The sequence below is a fragment of the Lissotriton vulgaris genome, chromosome 2_2 (assembly GCF_964263255.1).
Source record: "Lissotriton vulgaris chromosome 2_2, aLisVul1.2, whole genome shotgun sequence".
Lineage (NCBI taxonomy): Eukaryota > Metazoa > Chordata > Amphibia > Caudata > Salamandridae > Lissotriton > Lissotriton vulgaris.
The window spans coordinates 302,785,692-302,811,289 of NC_141688.1; the positions used below are offsets into that span (position 1 = coordinate 302,785,692).

Here is a 25,598-nt window from a genome sequence, read left to right on the forward strand (position 1 = left end):
TGGATATCGATACTTTGCTAGGTCCGGTAACGACTCATGCAACGTGTTGTTCCCAGCGGCTACCTATTCTGATGACGGCATTCGTTGAGACTTCACCATTATGAGTAGGTGGCAGTGAAGTACGAGAGGAAAGCAGCACCAAAGAGGTACAACCTTCTGTGAGCATTGCTGATCCAAACATCGATGATAGCAATCACGCAGAGAATTGCACAGTTGCAGTGTTTTTAAACTTGGTAGAACTTTCACCTGATGCTGTAGACCAATTTTTTGCGAGTCTGTCTGATATGATGTTCTCTCCCAACAACGAGAATAACATTTAAAAACAATGATCACACAGCATTCCCGGAACTCTGAATTCGGCCTTCAGTTTTGTTAAACAATGCTACTAAAAACATTTGGGACAAATTATTTTTTCCTCCCTTCCCCTGAAAGCAAAATTATTTTTCTTTCACTTCAAAAATATTTACAATTTTCCTGGCACACGGTACTCTGCTTAAAGTAGAACTACTCTTAGAGAACAGAGCTTCTATTTTTAGAGACGTTAGAGACAATGTTTACCTCAGCCTCTAGCACATGTACAATATCGTATTAATATGTGATGAAGTGGTCTCGACCTTCTTTTCTGTAAACAGAGCCATTTCATGTGTAATTTTCGCAATTCGTTCAGCTGATATATAAATGCATTTAACTGAATGATAACCCTGCTTGAAAAGCGTACAGTACCATTACTCATTTTTCGTGTATAAACCGTACACCATTTCAAATGCAATTATGTATTTTGGGGTGGGTTGGAATACACACATGCATCGATATATGTTTAATATTGCTTAAGTTTTAGTAATGATGGACATTAATACGTGGCGTGGGTGTTGTGTTTCTATCTAGGACCCTAATTCGATATTCCCCATGTATGCCCTTATGTGGTTATAATAAATAGTATCCTTATAAAGGCATAATAATCATATCCATATTTAGTAATAGCCCATGCAGTCCAAAGCACAGCAAGGCTACTCCCATAGACTCTCAGAAAGTACAACGCGTTCTTTAAACAAACCAAGCCTCCAGCAGCCCGGGAATCCCCTCCCTGCTTTGGTTTTGTTTTGTTTTCATTTGCATAGGAACTCCTGGAGTCCAGAAAGAACTGTTAGTTCTTAATGACGTCTAATGTCCAACCTTACGTCAAACCCGGCACCTTTCAGGTATAAATATACCAACGTTGCCTTAAGCAAACACACGGTGGTGTGGAGCAGAGCAGCTATCTACTTATCCGGAGCCCAGCTGATGCGAGAGCCAGAGGAAACCGCCCCTCCCCTTTGACGCGCTGGAGAAGCTGCCTTTTCTCACGCCGAGAAAATCCAGCTCCGGTGTTCCCAAGTCACCCTCGCGGGTTGCTGGGAGATCGAGTCCTGAGAAGCGAGATACAAGACCTCCTTCATTCTAGAACCAAGGTACGGAGCTGATTAAAACCTTAGAGAGAATTCTTGATTCCGATACTTGGCTAAACTTAACTTAAAAACTGCAAACTCACCTACTCCTTCCCACGTATTAGGCTTAGGTCAGGTACACTGGGGTAGGCGTATCTAGAAACACCAGTTGAGTTCGTTAGTCAATGTTTTTATGTATGTATATATTTTATCCATTTTAAAGTATCATATGGCTAAGAAACCGTATCATTGCTTTTACAGTATTATTTCATAATACTACTTTTACTGAACGCACTTTACTTTATGATAAGTATTGCAATTGTGGCAATTCATTTCTCTTGCATGAGAAAGAAGACTGCTCGATAAAATAACACCTTTTATTGAAAACGCCCGTCTCTCTATTTCTCTGCACTCTGGTGAAACTAGGCATGCACAATTGAATGAGTGAAATAGCCGTCTATTTCACACAACTCTAGAGATACACTCTTTATTCTGAGGGAGCAAAGTTGTCATGTTCATGCGGTTGTCAGAAGCTGAATCCCTTCTTGTCTAAATCAGGGAGGTTAACCCCTCCCTATTCATTCGCGAACGTTTCTAGTGACCTCTGAGCTTGCTGGCAAACCTAAATTAAGTCTAACATAGTAAGTAGAGACCTAGATGACCTCAGGCCTACGTCTACACTGCTGTTTATGTTATTCCAATGCGCAGAGCCTATTGGGAAAATAGGAACTACACTACAGCACAGAAACAGCTTTACTGGAAATAACTGAACACATTAATGACCGCTACACAAGAAGGGCAAGGCCGCCCTGATAAAGCTGGATTTATGCGCACCTTTCGATACCGTGCCACATGGAAGACTACTGGCCGGCTTTCAAGATATATGAATCGATGATCTAGTCTTGAAGTGGCTTACCTAGTTCCTAAACAACAGGTATGAAGAAGTATGGATCCCTCCATATGCTGCCCCTATTCGAGAACTATCTGTAGGAGTGCCTCAGGGATCGGCACTGAATACCACAATAATTTACGCATATCTAACTCACTGAGCTGTTCTGGCAGAATCTCTACGGTTGAAAGTAATATTATATGAAGACGAACCTCAGCTACTTTTTACCTGTGGATAGGGGAAGGAATTTGATTGAAAGGCCATTAAATACTGTCTTTCCAATGTGTTCAACTGGTTATCAGTTCAGCAACTTAAATGTAATCACAATAAAACTGAGATCCAGTTCTTCTGGGACTTCTCCCCCAAAATATGGAAAATGGGCTGGCCACATGATATTCCTCCCCCCGGCACAAAACAAAAGGTAGTAACAAATTTGAAAATCAACTAGATAGTGCCCTTTCTTTCCACCCACACATCTAGGTATTGGTTGGCTCCTGTTTTAGGATCCTACGCTCCCTAAAAAATGCTTCCCTTTTCTGTCATTTGATACTTGGAAAACAGTGAATCAAGCTCTGATAACCTTGAGGCTTGATTATGGAAAAACTCTCTACTTAGACCTTCCAGATTGTTTGCTCAGTCGTTTTCAAACGGTACAAGATATAGCAGCTAGATTGATTCCTAATTTGGCTCCAAGAACGTGTATGACTCCTCAGTTGAAGGCACTACACTGGTTGCTGGTCAATTTTTGGCAGGCAGAACAGATGCGAGATCATTCTCCTTCCTTGGCCCAAAGACCTAGAATAAACTCCCAGAAGAAATGTGGCTGTTTCTTGAAAATGAATAACACAATTACTTTTTAAGCAGATGGCATGTTTCCTTCACATGACCAGTGCCGAGACAGTCCACGCTATACAAATGCCTTTTTCAATTTCTATTTAAATTTCTTATCAAGATTAATCCAGGGAACTATAAATCGATAATGAATATTGTCGGAATTTGAAGCCCTGCAGATGCCTCATGATGCAATCCATGTTAGCTGTGAAACACGTGTTGGCATTCCTTGGTTTTAAACATAATGTCGGCCTGTAGGAAGAGTGAACAAAGTTCCTTATTGATGGGTAATTTGATCAAACTTCCTCAGGACTTTCATCAGGTGAGCTGCAGCATGTGGATTGCCTTTCAGGTGAGCCAGTGTGGAGTTGGAGTAACCTCTGAGTAGGGTCTTGCCTCTATCAAAGTGGGATACAACATACAAGTAGTATTTATAGTGTTGACTTGATTTTCATTAAAGGTTAGTAGAGTTCCCTTTTATCAGGATATTGTCTTGGTAATGCATTCATTAAAATAGAGGTCACTGCCAAGGATGAGTTCTAGAGTTTTCACATCAGCTGTCAGCCGGGGAGGATCTGTCAAGTTTCATCTCTGTTAGCCAGGATTGAACCAGAATTCAGCCTTTGGTTGCTGTCGTAGTTGGGGTGACTTATGGGTAGGTGATGAACATCCTATTTTCCCAATGAGCTTGAATCAAGATCTGAGTCTTTGAATGTTATCCTGTGATGAGATTATAAAGGAGAGGTTGTGTCATTCAGATGGTTCATTGAGGTTGGGGAGGTAGGGGATGAACCATTGCAAGATTGTATCAGCAAAGACCATGTGTGTCTTGAGAGGTGTGAATATTGGTATTAACTTTGAATTGTAGCAGTTTCTGTGCTGAAACAAGATCTGAATCTGGATTAGAAACACTGTAAGAGTCTGTTATTGGTGGTATGCTCTTGAAGTTCTAGGGTGACACCTTCCTGGATGGTCTTTCCAATAAAACGGAAGTGAGCCATAGGAAGTATATGGTAAGGTTATGTGGGTTTAGGGTGGGGTTGTTTAGCAGTGCGAGGATGCTTCCTAGTATGAAATTGTCTGGGAAAGTTTATTAGCTCAGGGAGGCATTAACTGTGTTGATAAGAGGTATGAGGAACTCTCCCTGAAGGGATGTTGTCTTCATAGAAGTAGTCTTGAGTGCGCTGAGGTTGTCAGTTAGACTGGCGATCAAGAAGAGATTGAAAGCTTTGCCCTTGGAAATAGAGCAGTATGGGATAGCAGGAGTCATTCATGTCTTTTTTGTATTATTGATCTGGCTTTTCTTATTTTTTCACAGAAAAAGTGGTCTTTGCTGCTGCATTTGATACACTGGTTCCCAACATGTCATTCAGCAAACAGAGATGCACAGAAATCACACTAGCATCTGACACACCATGCAGCAAACAGAAATGCTCAGAGATCACTCTGGTTTGTGGGAGACTCATTCATAGCTTTGGACGACACACACATAGGAGTCAAATACTGCTGATTAGCATACATAGATGTACTTCTATCTCACTGTTGTCCGCCAGTAAATCGAAAAACCCAGTAGTCAGGTTGGTGCCTGATATTCTGTTCAAACATTACCGATGCACAGAGTTCACACTGTTGCCTCTTATGCCTTTCTGTTCACACAGATTCACTGGAGTGGACTTGGTTTCAGAGATGCACATCAGTAAATGCACAAGACCCACACTGGGTACAAAGGACACTGATTCATGGGTGTGTTCTGAGATAATAGAGTGCAATCTATACCTCCCCATTCTGCTATGCCATGTACTAAGCAGTCTTCTTTACAGTCATTGAACTCTACGTGAGTTAGGCCAATAATGTTATACTTTCTTAATGTAGGAGAATTGTACTGTGTGTTTGGGAGGCAAATAGAGCACTAAGGCTCCTGATAAGAGCAAGTACACCAGCCTCACCTTCCCCTTTTACTTTGTTGGCTGTTTGTGATCCTTGCATCACTCTCTAACTGCAAATCATTGTTAATAACATGATTCAATCAACAACAGAAAACAGTTCTCTCTGGTCAGTAGCAGTGATTGGTCAAAGTGGAGGGTTACTTTACCATCCGAAATATTCTCTGTCATGATCATCACGTACTCATCGCGGTCACTGCGGCTCTGCTCATGGTGAAAGCCCAAGGCATGGTTGAGCTCATGCTGGATGCTACCTCTCGATAGGCAACCACCTATCAATGATAATTGCTGGGGTCCGCCTGCCCTTCCCATGAAAGACCAGCAGCTGGGAGAGACATGGAGTAAAAGAGAGACAGTTCTGAGAACACTTGAAACCTGAAAACAGTGACCTCATTGAGAGCAGCCTCAGAAACACAGAATACTAGATACACTTGAGACAACAGTATCAGAAGAAGGATGAAGTCAGACCCACCACAACTGTTGGGCAATTTCTCGTAGTTTTTTCTTGTGCCTCAAAATATTCCCTGCCTTTTTGTTTATTTGGCATGCTTTGAGGTTCCTTAGAGCCACCCTTTGGCATACTCTGACATGAGGCAATCATCTCTCCATTAGTCTCAGCATACTGTATCTTTGCCTTCTCTGTGCATGATCTGGCAAATGTGGGTGCTGTCTCTGCGTTTTGGGGGGCACAGTTCTTCGCAGATTAGCAATCTATTGGTCTCACTGTGTAAAGTAAGTCAAGGCGCTAAAGCTTGAGAAGTTTTTTTAAGTGTGTGAACATTATGGACATAACTTGGTATAATGATGACTGATCTTCGGAATGTGAGAGCACAGTAAATATTTCACAAACACCACTTGGGCTGCTATAGGTAGAGTGACCCATAGCGGTCCACAAATATTTATATTTTAAGAACGTTAGTTTTAAGATTGAACCTGACATTCGTACACAGAGGACTCCATCCCCAACTTCCACTTCTTCTTCTTCCTCTGCTACTCTATATTTCAGAGACTGAAGAGAAATCACAAAGTTTCCCACTAGAGCAGCTCCATGTAAAGTGCAGAAGCCCCCCCACATCTGCGCCTAAACAGTGACTTACATAATGCAGTGTGAGATGATGCCCTTTCCAGACTCCTCTCAGAGTAGTTGAACTCTGACCCCCACCTAATTGGCTCACAGCTTGAACTTGTAAAGATTCACTGTACTGACAAAGACTGTCAGTTGACCTGAATGTGAACAAAAGCCAAAGCTGTCCAGCAGCCACCAGGACACTTTGTGGACATGGATCCTAGTGGACCTGTATGGCCTTGCAGATGTGGGTGGAGCTGAGTGTGGCCACCTTCCTCTTGGATGTGTACAAGTCAGAAGGCCCTGCTGAAGCTTTTAACTTCCATGTGGCTGCTGATCTTGCATTCATGGAAAGCTATCTATAGAAAAGCAACACTGCTTTCCTCTGCATGTAAACCTATGGATGTAGGGCAATATTTATGTTCAAGACACGAAGTGCAGTGCAGAAGGTCACCTTGCTGTGCAGCACTGACTGATGGGGAAAGGGCAGGAAGGCATAGTATTCAAGTTAATCAAGCACATTCCCACCTTTTCTCCGGCACTTGCGCCCATTTGAGTGCCTGGCACCAACACAGCAACCCTTGCACCGTGGTGCAAGGGTGTCTGTTTTTTAAGGAGGATTGTTTTTGGAAGAAAGGCGTACCTTTTTCAACAAAAACAATCCCCTGAGGCTTTTTCCTCTTTCTATGTGTGATGAGAATGCATATAAACATATTTCTCCTTGTTACGCCTAAGTTGGAGAGGCATGGTTTTCGGCGAATTCCTGGGTTTATAACTTCTAGTAAAAAGTGTGAATGCTTTAAAATCCATGGACATTGTGTGGGAACACCCTTGCAATGCCCATGGTAACGCCTCCCTTGCATGCAGTAATGCAGCACAGCAATTTGTTCTGCATTACATTACGTAAGATTTATGAAGTCACCCAGGGCCACGCAAGGTAACCTTGCATAGCATCATAAACTTCATTTTTATATTGCGTCTCTCCTGCACCACACTGCATGGGGCAAGTACGATGCAAAGGGGCCCATAAATATGCCCTCTATACTTTTTTCAAGAATACACAGGAGTCCATGTCTTTTTCTTTTTAGAATTACCTGTGCCTACCTATTCTCTTTGATATGTATATCAAGAAGCATCAATTTAAGCTAGTTACTCCAGAGTTACACCACAGCTTATCCTAAAGACACAGGGTTTGTCATCATGCCTCGGCTTGCTTTGGTGGAGCCATAAGAAAACAAGTTACTTACCTGTGACAGTAGGTCTCCTGTATTGGAAGCTTTCATTGATTCACATGCCTGAATCATTCCCCGTCGTCGAGACGGGACTCTCCGGTACATAAAAAAGCAATGCTTAGTAGTATAGTAAACTGAAAAGAGGCCCATTTCCCTTTTGCAACCCATAACCCTTGTTATGTAAAAGAGACCAAACTTTTCCCTGAACTAATCAGAGCTCACCACCCTCTAAAACCCTCCTGAGAGAACCTTCTGCTCCACGAACTTTCTACCGCACATTGTGCTAGGGAGTCTCCTTTAAGCTCTGCTCAAACTCTTCAGTATATTCAATTGATATTGGACCTGAGTGTTTTTTCCTTCTCCAGTTTTAATTATTTGGAACACTTCGCCGAGACACCCATGGGTATATGCGCGCTCAATAAATCTCCCAAATAAATAAATAAACTTCAGACTATTTCTCATTGCTATTTAGAGCTTGTGCCACCTGTTCTAAGAAAATGCTCTATACAGACGACCCTCATAAGGACTGCATCTACTGCCTTTATCCAGACCATCATGCAAAGGATTGAAAGGTATGTCGTACCTTTTCTAATAAAACTTTGAGGGACCATGAAGGAAGGCTTCTACTCTGGCTTCAAAAGGTGAAAGCTAGGAAGGAGATCTTAGCCAGGGACAGTGAGGAGGAGTTCTCTTCTTCCAGGAGATCTCAGAAAAGGAGCAGATCTCCTCAGGCTCATACCTCAGCGGAAAGACCTGAGAAGGCCCTTAAAAAGACTGCCCCAGGGTCTTCAGGGCATAGTCCCTCAAAATCTCCTTCAGGCAAAGAGAAGGAGAAGAAGGGTCATGCTTCAGGGGTTAAACATTCCAAGAAAACTAGTTCAGAACCCTCAAAATCTCCCCCCAAGGTCAATATTTCTGTCAAGAAACCATCCTCTACACCTTCTGAGGAGAAAGTGGAGAAATCTGCGTCGTCGACGGGAGCGTCGACGAGGAAAATAACGTCATCATCGAAGAAACCTTAGGTAAAAGCTGTTTCAAGTGCTTTATCGCCGTCGACGACAGTGTCAACACTGAGATCGGCGACGACGGCGATGACGACGGCGTCGATGGCTACGAATACACCCACATAGTCGACGGGATCATCGACGAAGGCAGTGTTGACGGGATCGTCGCCGGCAACAACGACGATGGTAACGGCAACGTCGACGACGATGATATCGTCTACGGTTTTGACGGCGATCTCGTCGGCGGGCTCATCGATGAGGGAAAAAAACCCAGAAAAGAGGTTTTTGGGCAGAAAAAGGACAATTACGCCAGAACTTACCTCTCCAAGTAAGGCGTTGCCTCTGGTACCATCTCACCTTCTGGAGGAAGAGGATTCAGAAGGGGACGAAGATGATGGGGGCCCTTTTGGTTATGCTAGTAGCCAGTCTCAGTTGCAGGTGAAGTACCAAGAGGAGGATTCAGGTGATTATGAAGATCAAGAGCGTCCTCAGCAACAATACCACCAGGAACAGCAGGAAGAGGTACCATCTTCCTTGTTAAAAGATCTACAATTCATGTTAGAGGATTATAGGAGGAGATATCCTGTACCTCAAGCCTCAAGAGAAATTCCTGAGGCTACGCCTGAACCACGCTCTATACCAAGTACACCAGTGTTTAGGCGGGACATCTTACCGGAACCCCTCCCAAGATCTCCACCACCAAGATCTGGTCAAGACCCAGATGAGGAGGAAGAAGGAGAGATCACGGACCCTAGCATAGAGTGGGACGATTATCTCATTCCGTCACCTTCTTCTCCGTCTCCGAAGCCTGTTGATTCTCCATAGGTGGGTTTCATAGGTGGGTTTCATAATTTAATGGAGAGAGCCACTAAAAGATTCACACTTGCCATGGCAGAGGATAAGGTGGAATGTTTCTTGTATGACTTCAAGGAACCCTATTGTAGGACAGTTCGATCCTTACCGATTGTAAGTCATCTTTGGGAGGAAGGCCTGAAGGTCATGGAAGCACCAGCTACAGTGACTCCAGTTCTCGCCAGGTTGGACAAAAAATATAAGGCTCCTTCAGATGCTCCAGCTTGTCTTTTAGGCCATCCTAAGCCGGACTCAGTTATTACCCAAGCAGCTTAGCAAAAATCAAGAAATCCGTCAGCTCCTATTACGGCACCTCCGGACAGGGAGGGTAGAAGGCTGGACAATGCAGGGAAGAGATTTTCCTCTATGTCAGCTCTGTTAGTGAAAGCTGCGAATGCCGTGGCCATTCTAGGGAGGTACGATAGGCAAATGTAGTGCGACCTTTCACCTTACATAGACCATATACCAGAGACGGAGAGACAAGAAGCCTGAAAAACTCTGCAAGAAGGGGAGAGGACTTCGGCATTCAGATCTCTAGGAGGAGCTGCGTTACTAAGCAGGCACGGATGGTTGAGGGCAACAGCATTTAGACCGGAAGTCCAGAATGAAATCTTGGACCTTCCTTTCAACGGTGAAGATCTATTTGGCAAGCAAATAGATGATGCACTACAGAGTATCAAAAAAGATACGGATAAGGCTAAGTCATTGGGAACTCTACAATACAGGAAAGCTCCATTTTGAGGCTCTAGAGGTGGAGGTCAATCATCTTACAAGGAAGGATACCAACAGGGTCTTACTCCACCTCACCCCAGCCCTACCATCAGCAGTATACACAGCGCCAGACAGGAGGCTACACAAAAACGACTCAGAGAGGTAAAGGAGGTCGTCAGGGGAAAGAAAACACCTGACGACAATGACAACCTTCTAATTCTGGCTACACCGATCCCTCTGAGATCACATGTCCCCTTGGGTGGAAAGATTGCTCTTTATTTTCAAAATTGCCAACAGATAACCACGGACCAATGGGCCCTCAACAATATTCAATTCGGCCACACTCTAGAATTTCTACAGAAACCCCCTTGTACGCCGCTGATATATCAGAAGGTTAAGCATTTACATCAAATGCGAGAGGAGATTCGGGCAATGCTCCAAAAGGGAGCAATAGAACCGGTACCGAACTCCCAGAGAGGAAGGGGGTTTTACTCCCGCTTTTTTCTCGTCCAGAAAAACATCCTTCAATGGCGGCCAATTCTGGACCTCAGATTCCTAAACACCTATCTCAAAAAGCAATCTTTCAGGGTGGTTTCTCTGCAAGACATCCTTCTACTGTTGAACCCAGGAGACCATATGACCACACTAGACCTACAGGATGCGTACTTTCATATCCCCATCCATGCTTCACACAGGCAGTACCTTCGGTTCATGGTAGCCGGAGAACATTACCAATTCAAGGTACTGCCCTTCGGCCTGTAATCAGCCCCAAGAAATGCTTGGCTCCTGTGGCTGCAATTCTAAGAAGACAGAAACACCAAGTATTTCCCTACCTTGACAACTGGCTAGTCTAGGCACCATCAGCAGCTTTAGGCCGAGCATCAACAGAGGCTTGCATGGAGTTGTTTGCCAGGCTAGGTCTGCAATGGCGTCAAGCGAAGGGATCCTTCGAAGACGTTGTCCAAGTCACGCCCGTCATGGATCAAGCAGCAAGCTGGTGGACCCGAAAACGAAATGTCTTGCAGGGTCTTTTATTTCTCACAATTCCAGCCCCATTGATAGTGACAACAGATGCAACCCAAGAAGGATGGGGAGCGTTCCTTCAAGACCTTCAAGTCAGCGGTCACTGGAAGTTGCACGAGCAACAACTACACATAAACGTACTAAAACTCAGAGCGGTCCGTTTCACATTGCTAACTTTCCTGCCAAGGATAAGAGCATCATCTGTGTTGATAAGAACGGACAACACAACTGCAATGCACTACTTAAAAAATCAGGGAGGAACAAGATCATTCTCCCTCTCTTAGGAAGCCCAGGACATATGGGAATGGGCGCTACGGCACATGATATCCATAACAGCAGAACCTCTCCCAGGGGATCAAACCATCAAGGCGGATACTCTCAGCAGCCTCAAAACGTCCTGCCACGAGTGGGAGTTGGTCCAAGAAGTCCTGAACAACATTTTTGAAAGATGGGGAGAACCGACAGTAGACCTCTTTGCAACAGCGGAGAACAGGAAATGCCGGTTCTTCGCAAGCTGGCTTCGCCAACGGGGATCTTGGGGGAATGCGTTTTTGATGGCATGGTCAGGCATCTTTGCCTACGCTTTTCCCTCAATTCACCTTCTGCCATGAGTACTAGTGAAGATCAAGAAAGAACCGTGCGGACTAATCCCCATGGTGGCCCAGACAACACTGGTTCACGGAGCTTCTACAGCTTTCGGAGGTCCATACGATTCTTCTCCAACCAATGCCATCGCTTCTGGCAATGTCCCAGGGACAAGTGCTCCATCCGGACCCGAGATCCTTGCGCTTGATGGCCTATCTCCAGAGCACTGTGAATTTCAGCATCTAAACATCTCAGAAGAATGTAAAGATATCCTCTCCAAGGTCGGGGCGGATAGTACGAACAAGACCTACAGATTGAAGTGGATGAGATTTTGTCTCTGGTGTCAAAGAAGTAACGTTTATCCTTTGAATTCAGCACTTCATGAAATTATTCCAAACATCTTGCTTTTAGCTAAGTCGGGTTTGACTCAGGCATCTATAAAAGTACATTTAGCTGCAATATCAAGCTACAGAAGGGCTGCTTCAGGACCATCCTTATGGTTGGCAAGAATTGTTAAACAATTCATGAAGGTATTATTCAGAGTTTTTCCTCCAATAAAGCCTCCTCCACCTCTTTTGCGTTCGATCACAGTCCTTTCACAATTAATGAACCAACCCTTTGAAACTATACACAGGGCAGATCTCAAATTCCTATTGTGGAAGGTGGCGCTTCTCACCGCTCTAACTTCTGCCAGAAGAGTGGGGGAATTGCAGGCTCTTACAATTCAAGACCCTTTTCTGCAATTTAAAAAAGACAGGATGATTCTCTGAACTAATCCGAAATGTATCCCAAAAGTACCAACTGACTTTCATTTGAATGAGCCATTTGTTTTAAAACGCTTCTTTCCACAACCGACAACAGCAGCGGAAAGAGTTCTACATTCGCTGGACATCCAGTGATGTCTCAAATTTTATTTGCAAGAGACTAAACACTTTCGCAAGTCTTCACAGCTTTTTGTCGCTTTCAGCGCACCCAGGAAGGGCTTCCCTTTATCGAAACGTGGGATTGCCAGATTGATTTACAGTGCTATAGTATATTGTCACCAAGCTGCTGGGAAACCTCAGAACGCACAAATTCGTGCTCATTCAACGAGAGCAGTGTCCACCTCCACTGCGTTATTTTCAGGAGTGCCGATCCAGGATATCTGCAGGGCAGCGACCTGGAGATCTACGCACACCTTCACCAGGCACTATTGCTTGGAAGCAGCTGCAGAGACAGATGTGGCGGTCGGAGAAGCGGTGCTGAGAAACATTATCCAATAATGGTGAGCCCTCTTGGCATCCCTCCATCCTTTTGTCTTTGTTACAAATGCACATTTTCTTCTATTATTATGTTTAGTTACAGTGATTGCAGTATTAATATGCTAAATTCTAAAGTAACTATGTACAGAAAGATGCTGTATTAAGTGACTATATGAAAAAAAGAAAAATGTCCTTTATGCTACTGCACGCTATTCTGATTCAGGCATGTGAATCTATGAAAGCTCCAATACTGGAGTATGAAAACAAGTTACTTACCTGTAACTAGTTGTCCAGTATTGGAAGCTTTCATAGATACACATGCAACCCACCCTCCTCCGGTGTGAGGCTCACCTTGCATTTAGCACTAAGAGTTTTTATGCACAACTGTGCGAAAATCTGAGGAGCAGAAGGTTCTCTAAGGAGGGTTCTAGAGCTAGAGGGTGAGGAGCTCTAATTAGTTCAGGGAAAGGTTTTGTCTCTTTTACATAACAAGGGTTATGGGTTGCAAACGGGAAATGGGCCTAGGCCTCTTTTCAGTTTGTTATACTACTAAGCATTGCTTTTTTATGTACCAGAGACTCCCGTCTCGACGACGGGAAATGATTCAGGCATGTGAATCTATGAAGGCTTCCAATACTGGAGAACTACAGTTACAGGTAAGTAACTTGTTCTCTTATGGGTCCACCAAAGCAAGCAGAGGCGTGATGACCAACCCTGTATCTATAGGATAAGGTGTGGTATCAATATCTACCACCTCACGAATCACTCTTAAACAGCTCACCAACCTAGTTTTGGACCTGCAGACACTGCAAATCTATCCTAGGAACAAGGGCTTGTTTCTATCTGCACTGCTTTCCAGACCTATGTCAATGACTATTCAGTGTATGAATTCTTCGAAGGGCAGTGATAGGATGCAGACATTGGACATTAATGTGAGGGTGGAACAGCAGTGACTTGGTACTTGTGGCATGTGAAAAACACTGCGCTATAACAAGAGTTTGTTGTGAAGAGTGTTTGATTGTGTATGTCCAGGATCACACACTGGAGCCTGCTGGACCAAGGACCCACCACCATCGATAATAACATTGAACCTTCATTTTACAGAACAAATAGCAACCATGTTAGACTACAGGACAGAGTGCACTGGCTCCACCAAGAGAGGCAAAGGCTACGAACTGATGATGTATTCATGGGGGTGACCCAGAAGCAAGTCCTGTCATTACCCATCTCCCGGTGCAATCTGGAGGTAGTCCGTTTCCGTGGTGTGGTCCACAAAGCGGATGCAGGTCAATCCTGCAAATTCTGAGATAGCATCAGTGATGCTAGCAACTTCGCTGTCACCTGTAGAAGGATGGAGAGTTTGTAAGACAGGAAAATGAGGGCAGATAGACAAAGCAGTTTAACTACTTCTTCCAGATGCAACCTCCACCACCACATCAGATACTCACTGTAACCACTGAGAGTGTAGGGCACTTGAACCGTCCCATCACTGGATTTGGGCCAAAAGCAGCTGTCGTCCTTACATATCATGGCACTGCGGCCAAGTTTCACAGCAATGTCTCCACCTTTCAGGAGCTTTTTGCTTTCTGAAATGAGAGTTGATGCACTGGGTGAATGAAATAAAGCTCCTCTAGTTACATCTAGAAGAAGGAAAGAGGTACAGGGCAAGTGGGATGAAGGAAGCTGCAGCCTTCTGGAGAGCATGTTATCATGCAATAGCAAACAATCTACAGTGAAACAAAACACACTGCCTTCCGTGAGTGAAGCATTAGTGCAGCAGGTACAGTGTCATTGGAGCCCGGGGCCTGAGCGGCCCACTATGCTGTAATTACTGCTACCTTTCACTATGTCACTAGTGCCTTTGTATAGGCCTGCACCTACTTTCCTCAAAAGACTTTGATCCAGAGCAAGAGAGAGAAAAACACAAAAAGGGGAAGAAGCATGAAGAGAAAGACATAAAAATCAGTGACGAGTAGAAGCAGTGAGGTTTGTCACTTAAAGAAGGAGGTAAAGAGGTAGAGCGCATATGGAGGGTTGAAAAAAATCATCAGGTGTAATCAAGACTATGCCTTGGTTTTCTGCACATTGAAATTTGAAGGCGCAGGTGGTGGGCACTGAGCAAATCTTTGGACTCAGGTACTTATTGCCCACAATACCATTGGCTCAAATCCTCTCCTCCCATTCACCAAAGTACACGTAGTGGTGAGGGCTTTATACAGGGCAAGATTGACAACTATGAGCTACTTGTATGTTGAGCGGAATTTTCTCACGTTAGACTAATACACTATCTGGGAAAGTGTTCCAAGGTTCTTTGAGGAACAGCTGCAATTCAGACCATTCACCTGGGTAATCAGATCCCCAGATTCCACAACATGGGTTTCTGAATTATACATAATGTTCATAGCAGCTAGAGAATATGGCTCCACTCACATCATACAGGCCTGGGAAGCAGACATCTAAATGGTGCTGAATAATGCAAAATGGAAATATTGTTGGATGCAAACCAAGAAGGTCTCCCAGAATGATAGACCTAAACTGCTTCTTGTTTGCATCATAAATAATTTACACCTGATCCAGCAGGACATCATACCTGCCTGTGGAGCCAGGCAGTTCGTGTAGGGTTTATTCACATGGCCAGGTCCCATACCCATATCTTGGTATAAGGGTGTAGGAACATGTGAACCTTCTTATCTGTTCTATTAGCCTGTGTTAAACTGATTCCACACTGGGCTAAATGATTTACTGTGATTGCTCCATTACTGTCTGAATGCAGTATTGTTGTGAATTGCTATGGGGCACCATTACCAAAGTAGACAACTGGAAGAAAGATGTAGCCACAGGCAGTGATAGAATGAAAACATATGCTTCACTGCACCCTCTACCTCTAGACCCAGAGATGTACGTGTCACACTCAGGGCACATCTAGTGGAGGACGAGGCAGACACTCTGCTTGTCCAGGGAGCAGAATCAAACAGAGACAGGCGGTATCCCTGGAGCACAATTGAAAATCTAACCCACTAGACATCCATACACTCACACAGGCACCTGCCCCATACCACAAGCCCTAATAATGGAGGGTAGAAGGGATCTGGCCAATAGTCAGAGCTACGTCTTCAGCGTAATATACACTTACAGGCCTAAACGATGTATGGGAGGGTTAAAGTACTCTCTGGGTACTCATGGAATGTTACGCTAAATGATCACGGGTGTGAAATTTCTGCTTGGCTGCCTTTTTTCCTCTCTTTCTCTTGGGAGGCCAGGGCTGCATTTCCCATAGTGACCCTGGAACAGAATGTGCACCTTCATTCTGCACCTCCGGCACAATTGTATTACAGAAGGAGTCGCAGGTATCTCTAATACTTATCCCACTGGTCCCTCAGGGCAATATTAGTTTGCAGCTGTCCTAGGACAAAGTGCCCCTGTTTGCATCTGGCACGCCTGCTTCTTTAAGCAGGCGTGCCACCCGTGGTACAAACGTGGATATTATGAGCTATATGTAATTCGGGCTCAAGATAAGAGGTGACTGCTGCTGGGATGCAATGTTTTTCTGCTATTATGCATTACTCGAACCCCTCTGACCAAATGGAATTGGTATTGTTATTTTTAAATATCAATTCTGAAAAAGGAGAAGCTTCACTCGTGTGGTGTACAGTTCATGGAAGAACCCTTCCAACACAGTAAAGTGACACTAGGATAGAGGGGATTTTGAAGAGTTGTTATTCTTGCAAAGAAAGAAGTTCATCAAAAAATGGATGGCCCACAGCAACAGCCAATCATGCTTTAGCATAAACCTCCTACACCTGGAGATGTCACGCTTTAAAGTAATGTAGACATTATGTCAGTCACTCGCTTGAACAAACATGAAAATGTAGCACCTGAGTCCTGATTTGATTTTGATTTGATTATGCTACCTCTGTGGCTATTCGATATGGTCCAAGTGGTGAAAAAACTGGGTCTATCCCCTCAACTGAAGGTGTCCGCCAGGGCTATAACCTGGCCCCTTTTCTGTTTTTAGTATACACAAATGGTTTAGAACAATTTTTATTGCAACAAGTTTTGGACTTTCCTAAAATAAATGGCAAACACATACCTTTATTGTCTTATGCGAACTATAATGTGTTAATGACCCTAACAGCAAATAGTACGCAAAAATGTTTGAATGCTTTTAATGAGTTTATGTTGCTATAGACCAAAAGGTTAACTTTACTAAATCATTCACAATGGTTTGCGGCCCAATTAGAACTAAAACTTGTAAATTTATTGTGGACAACATGGTCATTGAGAAAGTCCCAAATTTTAATTACTTGGGAAATCTTTTTAATAAAACACTGACTTGGGGCCCTTTACTAATAACCCGGGTCCAAAAGACAAGTAGATCGATAGAGGCCCTTTTCCGCTTCGCAAGCAAATTAGGTCAAAAACCAATAGCGGAACTCAAGACGCTGTATAAATCTAAATGTTTGCCAGTAATTTTTAAAACGCCTTTTATCTATTCCAAATAGTTCTCCAAATATTTTTTGTCAATTCGAGGTGGGTTTAAACTTCATGAGTGATAGAATTCATTTGTCCCCCCTGCTCCTATAGGGGAAAATAATGTCTTCAGAAGATCTGCTGTTTTCAAAAGAAATTTTAAAAGATTGTGTGAATCTTGATAAGGCCATGCTGATTCCATGGTTGCGTTATGTAAGGGAACTCTTTCATAAAATAGGTCTTGAAAATGTTTATGAAAATCCTGACCCTATTAAATCAGACATGAAAATGGTCATTAAGAATGCATACTATACTACCCTAGGTCTGTCCAGACAAGATAAACATACACCAAACCAAGCGGTTATATCAAAGCAACAGTTCTATTTATCTTTTACTACACATACACAATGGCGTTTTTATCCCACTAGATTCCGGTTAAAAGCACTGCAATTTTAAGTTGCCTTTCCTAAGCAAGGGGTCTGGTGTGAGAGGCTACCCCCTTGCCCATGTGATAATGTAGCTCAACAATGCACAATGCACTTTGTGCTTTTTTTGTACTCTTTATAAGGCCACAAGAGATGGTTTTATTAAACCCCTCTTAAGGAATATTCGACCTTGAACATATAAGGAAGGTTTAGAGTATTTGAGATCGTTATCAACTGCTGCTATATGTAGTTCCATGCTTAGTTTTATTAGATCTGCTTTTTTATTCAGGAATCACTATGAATTATGAATATTTTCTATTGATTTTATGCTTTTGATATGATATATTGTGTTTCTGCCTCTGAAATTTCTGGAAATGAAATACCATTGGTGATTTATATGAATGAAATTGGCTTAAATGCATTGCACCTTTGCAAGGGGGTTGGTGTGAGAGGCTACCCCCTTTCATATGTAATAACGTAGCTTAATAACGCATAGTGCACTTTACGTTTTCCTGTTCGCTTTATATGGTTCCATGAGAAGTTACTAAACTTCTCTTGAGGGATATCAGACCTTGAATAATATAAGGGAGTTTTTGAGCATTTGAGACTGTTATTAACTGTTCGCATATGTAGTTTCATGTTCAGTTCTATCAGACTCGTGTTTATTTAGAAATCATTATGTATTAATATAATGTTTTATTGATTTTAAGCTTTTGATATACTGTGTATTGTGTTCTTGTGTTCTTGCTTCTGAACCTTTGAATATGAAATATCATTTGTGAATTTGTATGTAGGAAATTTTTTAAATTGTATACTTTTATGATTCTTCCGAATCGAATAAGGTTATTTTGATGATGATGATGATTTGATTTATATTTGGAAAGCGCTGCGTATACCCTAAGGTGTCTTGCCGCTTTGTCCGCTATTTTTACAAATTGGAAAAGACCACAACAACAGTACAGGAATTGTTTTGGTTCTAAAGAATGGAAGCAGCGTTACCAAAACGTCCGCCTTCCCAGGACACTCTATGGATCCCTTGAGCATCCATGGTTTCAGAGTAGATAGAATGCAGGTTTCTTCTGGGGGTGTACATGATATTGTTTCCCTCATATAGGCCGGGCTCGCTCCATGGAGGGCTTTGTGCGCCATAAAGAGTGCTTTAAAAACCACCTTGCTCTTGATCGGCTGCTTGTGTGGCTCCTTGAGCAATTTAGCTACAGATTCCTGTGCCTCTCTCGTGGCCTAAGACTTCACTTCCTTTACCACAGCACAGAAAATTACCTTTATCAAAGCTAATTCTATAATCCATGAATCTCACTACTATTCTCCCTACACTTCTCTCCATCCACCTCTCGATGCTCCACTTGATATTCCTTTTTTTCCTGCTAATGTCGTTGCCTGTTTCTATTGACACTCATTCATTCCATAAAGCATTTTGAATCAAAACCCTATCCAAAGGTGCACAGAAACTGCCCGATGTTGAGAAGATCGCCCAGTCCCAGTGGCCGCAGAAGACAACAAAGAGGTCTGTTTGAGCATCAGTTGCAGGTTGTGGGGTGAAGGGGGAAGCACGTATCTGCAGACCCTGCAGCACAGGGTGGCCCCCAACCTTTCATGGGGCCACCAAACTTTCAGGGGCCCCTATTCTTCTTAAAGCATATGGATATCTGTGAGATACTGAAGACTCAGAGGCCCCTCATAACGTTCTGTAGGGGCCCCATCATTTTGTGCTATGTCACTATGCAGGATGGGTGGACTATTAGGCTGTGGCTGGGTCAGTAGGAGGCAGCAGCAAGTTGTCTTCCTGACCAAGATACCACTGAGGGGCAGGGGTAGTCGATATATTTCAAAGGAAGACAGCATTAGGATGGTCCCCTATAAGTTTCAATGCCTATTGCAAAGAGTTTGATCAGAGGTCCAGCTTATTTAAAGTTGGAGGGTCTTCCAGGAGTATGGATCCAGAAGTTACGAGAAATCAAAGACGGAAGTTACAGCAGCCCTTGTGGGGGGAGAGTGTGTGAAGTGTCAGCAATATGACCATGAAGGTGTTGTTATGTCACTTAGGTGAAGAGACACAGACATGCCTGCAGGATACTTAGGAACGACATTGTGACCCTCAGTGAGGCAGCCATGGTGGTGCCAGCAGCAAGAGGGAACAATGGCTCTGAGGAGGTTGAAAGGGTTTAGACTGGGGAGGCTGCAGAACACATGAGGGAATTAGAAGGAGCACCAGGAGAAAGATGATAGCTTTATAAAGCTGATGAGCTTACTCAGCAGCATAGAGTTGAGGACATTGTTCGATATATGGCATGCAAACCAAGATGCGTCTCTACTATTCTGCTGTACCTCTGGCTGAGTGTGTTTGCAGCACTGTACATTTGTGTGGCAAGCTATGGTTAATGTGTGTGTCCTAAGGCTCATTTGGAGCTGGCACCATGTGCATGTATCTCCTACCCTGGCTCCCAGACGGCCCTGTTTTTATCTTACCCACATTCTCTTTGCAGATGATCTCAAAGACATCCAAGCTCTCAGCTGCAGGTGGGCGGTCCGCATCTGGAAGGCAAGGCACATTTACTTCCCCCATCAGTACTGAACCTGTTGGGCATGTACACTTTTCAGACGCAGTAATGAGGAATAAAATATTACTTACCATAATCTGTCTCCGGATTTTCAAGTACCTGCAGAACGAAAGGTTTAAAAAATTTATTTTTAGGATATGTTCCAATAATTTCTTGGATGTATCAGAAACAAATCTTCCTTCATCTAATAACTTATATTAATGATCCATGACAACATTAGTTCTATCTGCAAGTATACAAAGCATGTTAGACATTGGGATACTGATTGACTGGGGAGTGAGCCCTGGTCAAGCAGCAAGGACAGTGCTAGTCAAGGTAAGGAACGCGCAAACCTCAAATTAATCTATGCGTATCCCCCTGGCAGCTTGGCACAAAGCAGTCAGGCTTAATTTAGATGCAATGTATTTGTCCCATACTTCAAATAGTAAAATTGTCAAAACACCACATGAAAGGTGTAAGTGGGGCTGTGCCCAGCTCCTCCCTCACATCCTGCCAGTGATGGCCCATCCAGTCACACCTAGTTCCCATTGTGTGTGGCTAATTAGGAGGAAAGCACAAGGCTCAACTGTTATCCCCATAGACACGTTGCAGGTACCAAATGGCTAAGGCAAGAAAATGACAATAAGGTAACATTTTCAGAATTGTAATTTAAAATATGACTTCACCATGAGTTAGGATTTTCAATTGTGATTTCAGAGACCCCAAAAATGAACTGTTTATCTCTTCCCATTTGGAAATTGCATTAATAAAATGTAAAAAGGCAACTCCAATGTTGTCTAATGGGAGAGATCGGCAGTGCAGTAGTGATAAACAAATGTAGGAGTTTTTCACTACCATGACATATCACACATAAAAATACATGCCCTACTTTTTAAATGCACTGCACCATGACCTCTGGGCTATGCGGGGCCTACCCTAGTGTAGGGAGAATAGTAGTGAGATTCATGGAGTATAGAATTAGCTTTGATAAAGGTAATTTTCAGTTCTGTGGTAAAGGAGGTGAAGTCTTAGGATGGTTTGGGCCTAGCAACAGCTTTAAACCTTTAATGCAACGGCAGGCCTGAAGCATGGTTCAAGTGCTACTTAAGTGGGTGGCACCACAAGTGCTGAGGGCCACTATTAGTATTTAATTTACAGGCCCTGGGCTCACGTAGGGCCACTTTACTAGTGACGTACAAGTAAATTAAAAATGCTGATTCATTATAGGCCAATACTACCATGTTTTAGGGAAAGAGCCCAAGAAAAACTGGAGGTCTGCAAGCAAAAATGTTCGTGGGAAACCATGCCAACGATGCCAGGTCTAACAAAGCATATGAAACGTTAATGCACCTTTTCTATCTACATACTATGCAGAATATGTATTTACATATGCACAGTGTACACAGGTCATTCAATGTGTAAATGCACCAAAACTATCTCCACATTATACACAGTTAGTAAGTGCACCAGCACCATCTGCAAACTAAGAAACATGTGTTGACATTAATACACACTGTGCAGAATATGTAACTGCACTTGTGCCACACAGAAGCTACAAGGACAGTTTAACCCTGTATAGTTTCAGTCATTTTGCCCATTCCAGGACACACCAGGTGAACATAGGTGTGATTCCCCCCCTGTCTAGAACTCCATCACTGCCACCCTCTGCAACCAAGACGTGTTGCAGGGCTATATAATACAGTTATTGCACCTCTCACCTGTTCACATTGTTAAGCATGCATGAGAGTATTAATATGTTGCATGTCTCCATAAACAGCTACTGTCCCTCACCAGTACAGGTGCACTCACAGTGCAGCTATCCTGAAAGGCTTTACCTGCACATAGACTTATATAATAATATTAATGAGTCTCTCACCTGTGCAGGTGTATTCAGAGTGAGGCACAATAGAGGCTTTACCTGTGCACATCTATAAATCCCTCTTACTGTAGTGCTTGCTTCTACAAGCGCACCCATAATGAGACACAGCTGTGATTCTTTACTTGCACCCAGGACTACCTTTTTATTGAGCCCCTTCTCTTACCTGTATGAGTACACTCACAGTGATGCACTCCTGAGATGTTTTCGCTGTGTCCAGTTCTATAACACACTGAACTACAGTGGTCACCTCTACAGGTGCACACGTAGTGATACACATCTTGGATTCTTTAACATCACACAGGTATACATAACTGTGTTTAACGTGGTCTCTCCTATACAGATGAACAGAGCTCTACATAACAGCATCACTGCACCTCCCACCTGTGCCGGTGCACAGGTCAATAATACACTGATAGTTCACCTCTCACCCATCCAGGTGCATTCACAGTACTAGACACCTGAGAGACTGCACTTGAATACAGGTGAATATGACACTATTCCCTCCATTCTCACCTGTATAAGTTTTCTCACAGAGCAACACACCTGGAAGCCTTCACTTGTACACAGATTAATATAACACTGTTACTTCCCTTCTCATCTATCCCGGTGCATTCCCCAAAAATAGACAAAGGAGAGTCTGTGCATAAGCACAGGTGAATATAACACTGTTACTTCCAAAACAAAGCAACGTCAAATGTCAAGAAAAATAACAAAGCCCTGATGAGGGTTTGAGAACTGGTTACTCAAACCTGAAACGCGTAGGCATATCTACAAGAGCTAACTATGCCATCAAGTGCTACAGAAAAATAGACATACGTTGTGTTGCTCTTGACATTTGACGTTGCTTTGTTTTGTTTTTTGGAATATGAAATTGATTTATAAACAGTGATGAAATGAATGAAATTTTAAAGTTTAATGTTTACTGTCAGTTGGATGTATTTTTGCTTTATGTGTAATTTTTGTCAAATGTGCCTTGTTTGTAATGTAATGTTCATGTATGTGCATCTTCTTTTGCCAAAAATAATAATTTTGTCAAAGTGATAGGTATAAATAAAAGTACCTGACCAGATTTAATACATTTTTTTATTTGGTCATTGGAATAATTGCATAAACAAACGAGTGTGTGGGCACTTTTGGTTTTTTGTGATCTTCAAGAGGGTGGCAATACAGTTGGAAATGGAAGGAGTCCCCAGGGGACCGCTTACCCTTAGCAAATGCAGGAGAAAATATTTTTTAGGGGCAGGCAGTGGTCCCAGGGACCTGCCCTTACAAAATGAAACAAAAACGTCTCAATTTTTTAAATACATCCCATTTTCCTTTAAGGAAAATGACAGCTTTATATAAAAGGAGTCCCAGACATGGATGTCTGCTGAGCCCTCATTAATATGCATGAGGCATGCAATTTGCGACCCCATTGGTATTTGCAATCAGTGTCATAGACAGTGTTGTACATACCAATTTGCAACTCACAAATTGCGATTCGCTATTGCAACGCAATTTGTGAGTTGCAAATTCCTTTGTCATAAATCTGGCCCTAAAAGTGTTTTTTTGGTCAATTTTGGTGTGAGTTCACAGTGAATCTGCAAATCTGGCGAAATCTGGAAAAAAAGACGTACAGTCTTAATGAGGAGGCCCCTCTGTGGGCTAAATCCTTGGGCCATGGCAAAATTATAATTAACTAAAGGAGGGGGATTCATGGGGCCCCCCTCCTAGGGTATTTATATATCCAGTAGGCCAGTACTTATTTTACTATAGGGGGCTGTGCGGACCCTCAGGAAACAGCAACTTCCAAAGGGCCAATTTGTAAAAAATAGTGAGGCCTCATGTACCCTCCCAGGACCCAAGAACACCACCTCCCTTGGTCCATTTTAAATGAATTTGGGGGGCCAAATAGGCCCCCCTTTCCCTTGCGGACCACCACCTCCTCAGGGCTAAATAACAAAATGGAAGAGGGGCCGCTCGGCCACCCCTCCCATGCCTTCACGGCCCTGAAGGACCACCACCTCGGTGTGCAGACAGAATATTGAATAAAAAATATTGAGTTGCACAAATATTGAGTAAAAAATATAGTGGTTCAGAAATATTGCCAGCAATAATATCATGGTCAAGAATATCGACTTAAGGTAAGTAATATCAACTTTAAAAAGAAGTGTTCATTATCTTCTTCAAAAATATATTATGTGTTGTATGTTTTTTTGTATATGAATTGTTAGTATTTTTAATATGTGTTACATTTTTAGCAGTTATTACTTTTTTTTATTTGAATTCTGCGTTTTTAGTTCCGTAGAGGGTTGTGGGTTTATAGGGGAATATGGTGGGAAGTAATTTAATTATATTAAATTAATTGATTCATTTTTATTTATTAATATTAGTTTAATTGCAATTTTATAGTTTTAAATGTTTAAAGTAATTTATTACTAATTAATGAATAATTAGTTGTTAATTAATTTTAATAAATTAATTGGCATTTAATTATGGTAATTGAGTACTTAGTTTTAGGTGTGTGTTTTCGGGTTGATAGGAGTAAAGGGTGTTAAGAAGTGTATTCATGTTTTATTATTAATTTTTTGTTAATTGATAATATTTAAATGAAATAAAATTATATTATGGTAATTGTTTAATTAATTTTAGGTGTGGGTTGTGGTATTTATAGAAGTAAAGGGTAGGAAGTAATTTCTGTTAAATTAATATATAGTTCCTAATTAATTTTAATTATTTGATATTTATTTTGAGTAATTGTTTATTTTTTGTGTGCAAAGGGATAAAGTGTGGGTTTTAAATACATTTTAATTACTTTATTGTTAGTTGTTAATAGTAATAGTTTTTAATTGACATATAACTTTTAATTGTGTTTTATTATCTTATTGTTTAGTGTGTGTGTTGTGTATATTATAATGTTGAAGTGTGTGGTCAATTAATGTTTATTCAATTTTGTATTACTGATTTTTTTAATTGTTTAATGATTATTTTAATTATGGAAGTAAATGTAATTTACAATGTTTTGTTTTTGGTGTGGTGTTATATGGTAGGAAATAAAATAAACACATATATGTATAGAATATTTTTGTTCGCAAATATTTTCTAGTATAAAAGTATTTTATTTATTTAATATTTTATATAATATTTGTAGGTTGTTATATGTAATTAATATTATAATAGGATTTCTATTTATATATTTAATATATTATATTTTTCATTTTTTAATTATTGGTTTTTTTTTTTTTTTTATGTTTTTTTTTAACTCTAGGTGGTCTATGACAATGTCTGGCGGATACCCCCATGAGGGCGGTGACGATCCGCCCGACATTATCTCCCACCCGCCTCCCATTTCCCCCGCCATATTAGGATGGCGGGGGTACCGTGGCGGATGGGAAGATCGTCCACCGCTCTCCTGCCCGGTCGACGAGGCGACCAGGCAGGAAAAGGGTTGAATATGCTCGGGGTGTCTGCAAGACACCGCCGTCC

At 42.3% G+C, this 25,598-nt stretch overlaps 1 protein-coding gene across 1 annotated transcript in view; it reads right to left on the minus strand.

The window, feature by feature from the left end:
* LOC147729354 (astacin-like metalloendopeptidase) overlaps positions 1-25,598 on the minus strand; it is a 121,967-nt gene that overhangs the window by 87,081 nt on the left and 9,288 nt on the right. Inside the window, exons 2-6 of the mRNA XM_086959838.1 lie at positions 20,347-20,374; positions 20,184-20,249; positions 14,250-14,387; positions 14,025-14,142; positions 5,237-5,412 (exon numbers count right to left, since the gene is read on the minus strand). Coding sequence (XP_086815964.1) covers positions 5,237-5,412; positions 14,025-14,142; positions 14,250-14,387; positions 20,184-20,249; positions 20,347-20,374 — 526 coding nt within the window. The remainder of the gene's footprint in view (positions 1-5,236; positions 5,413-14,024; positions 14,143-14,249; positions 14,388-20,183; positions 20,250-20,346; positions 20,375-25,598) is intronic.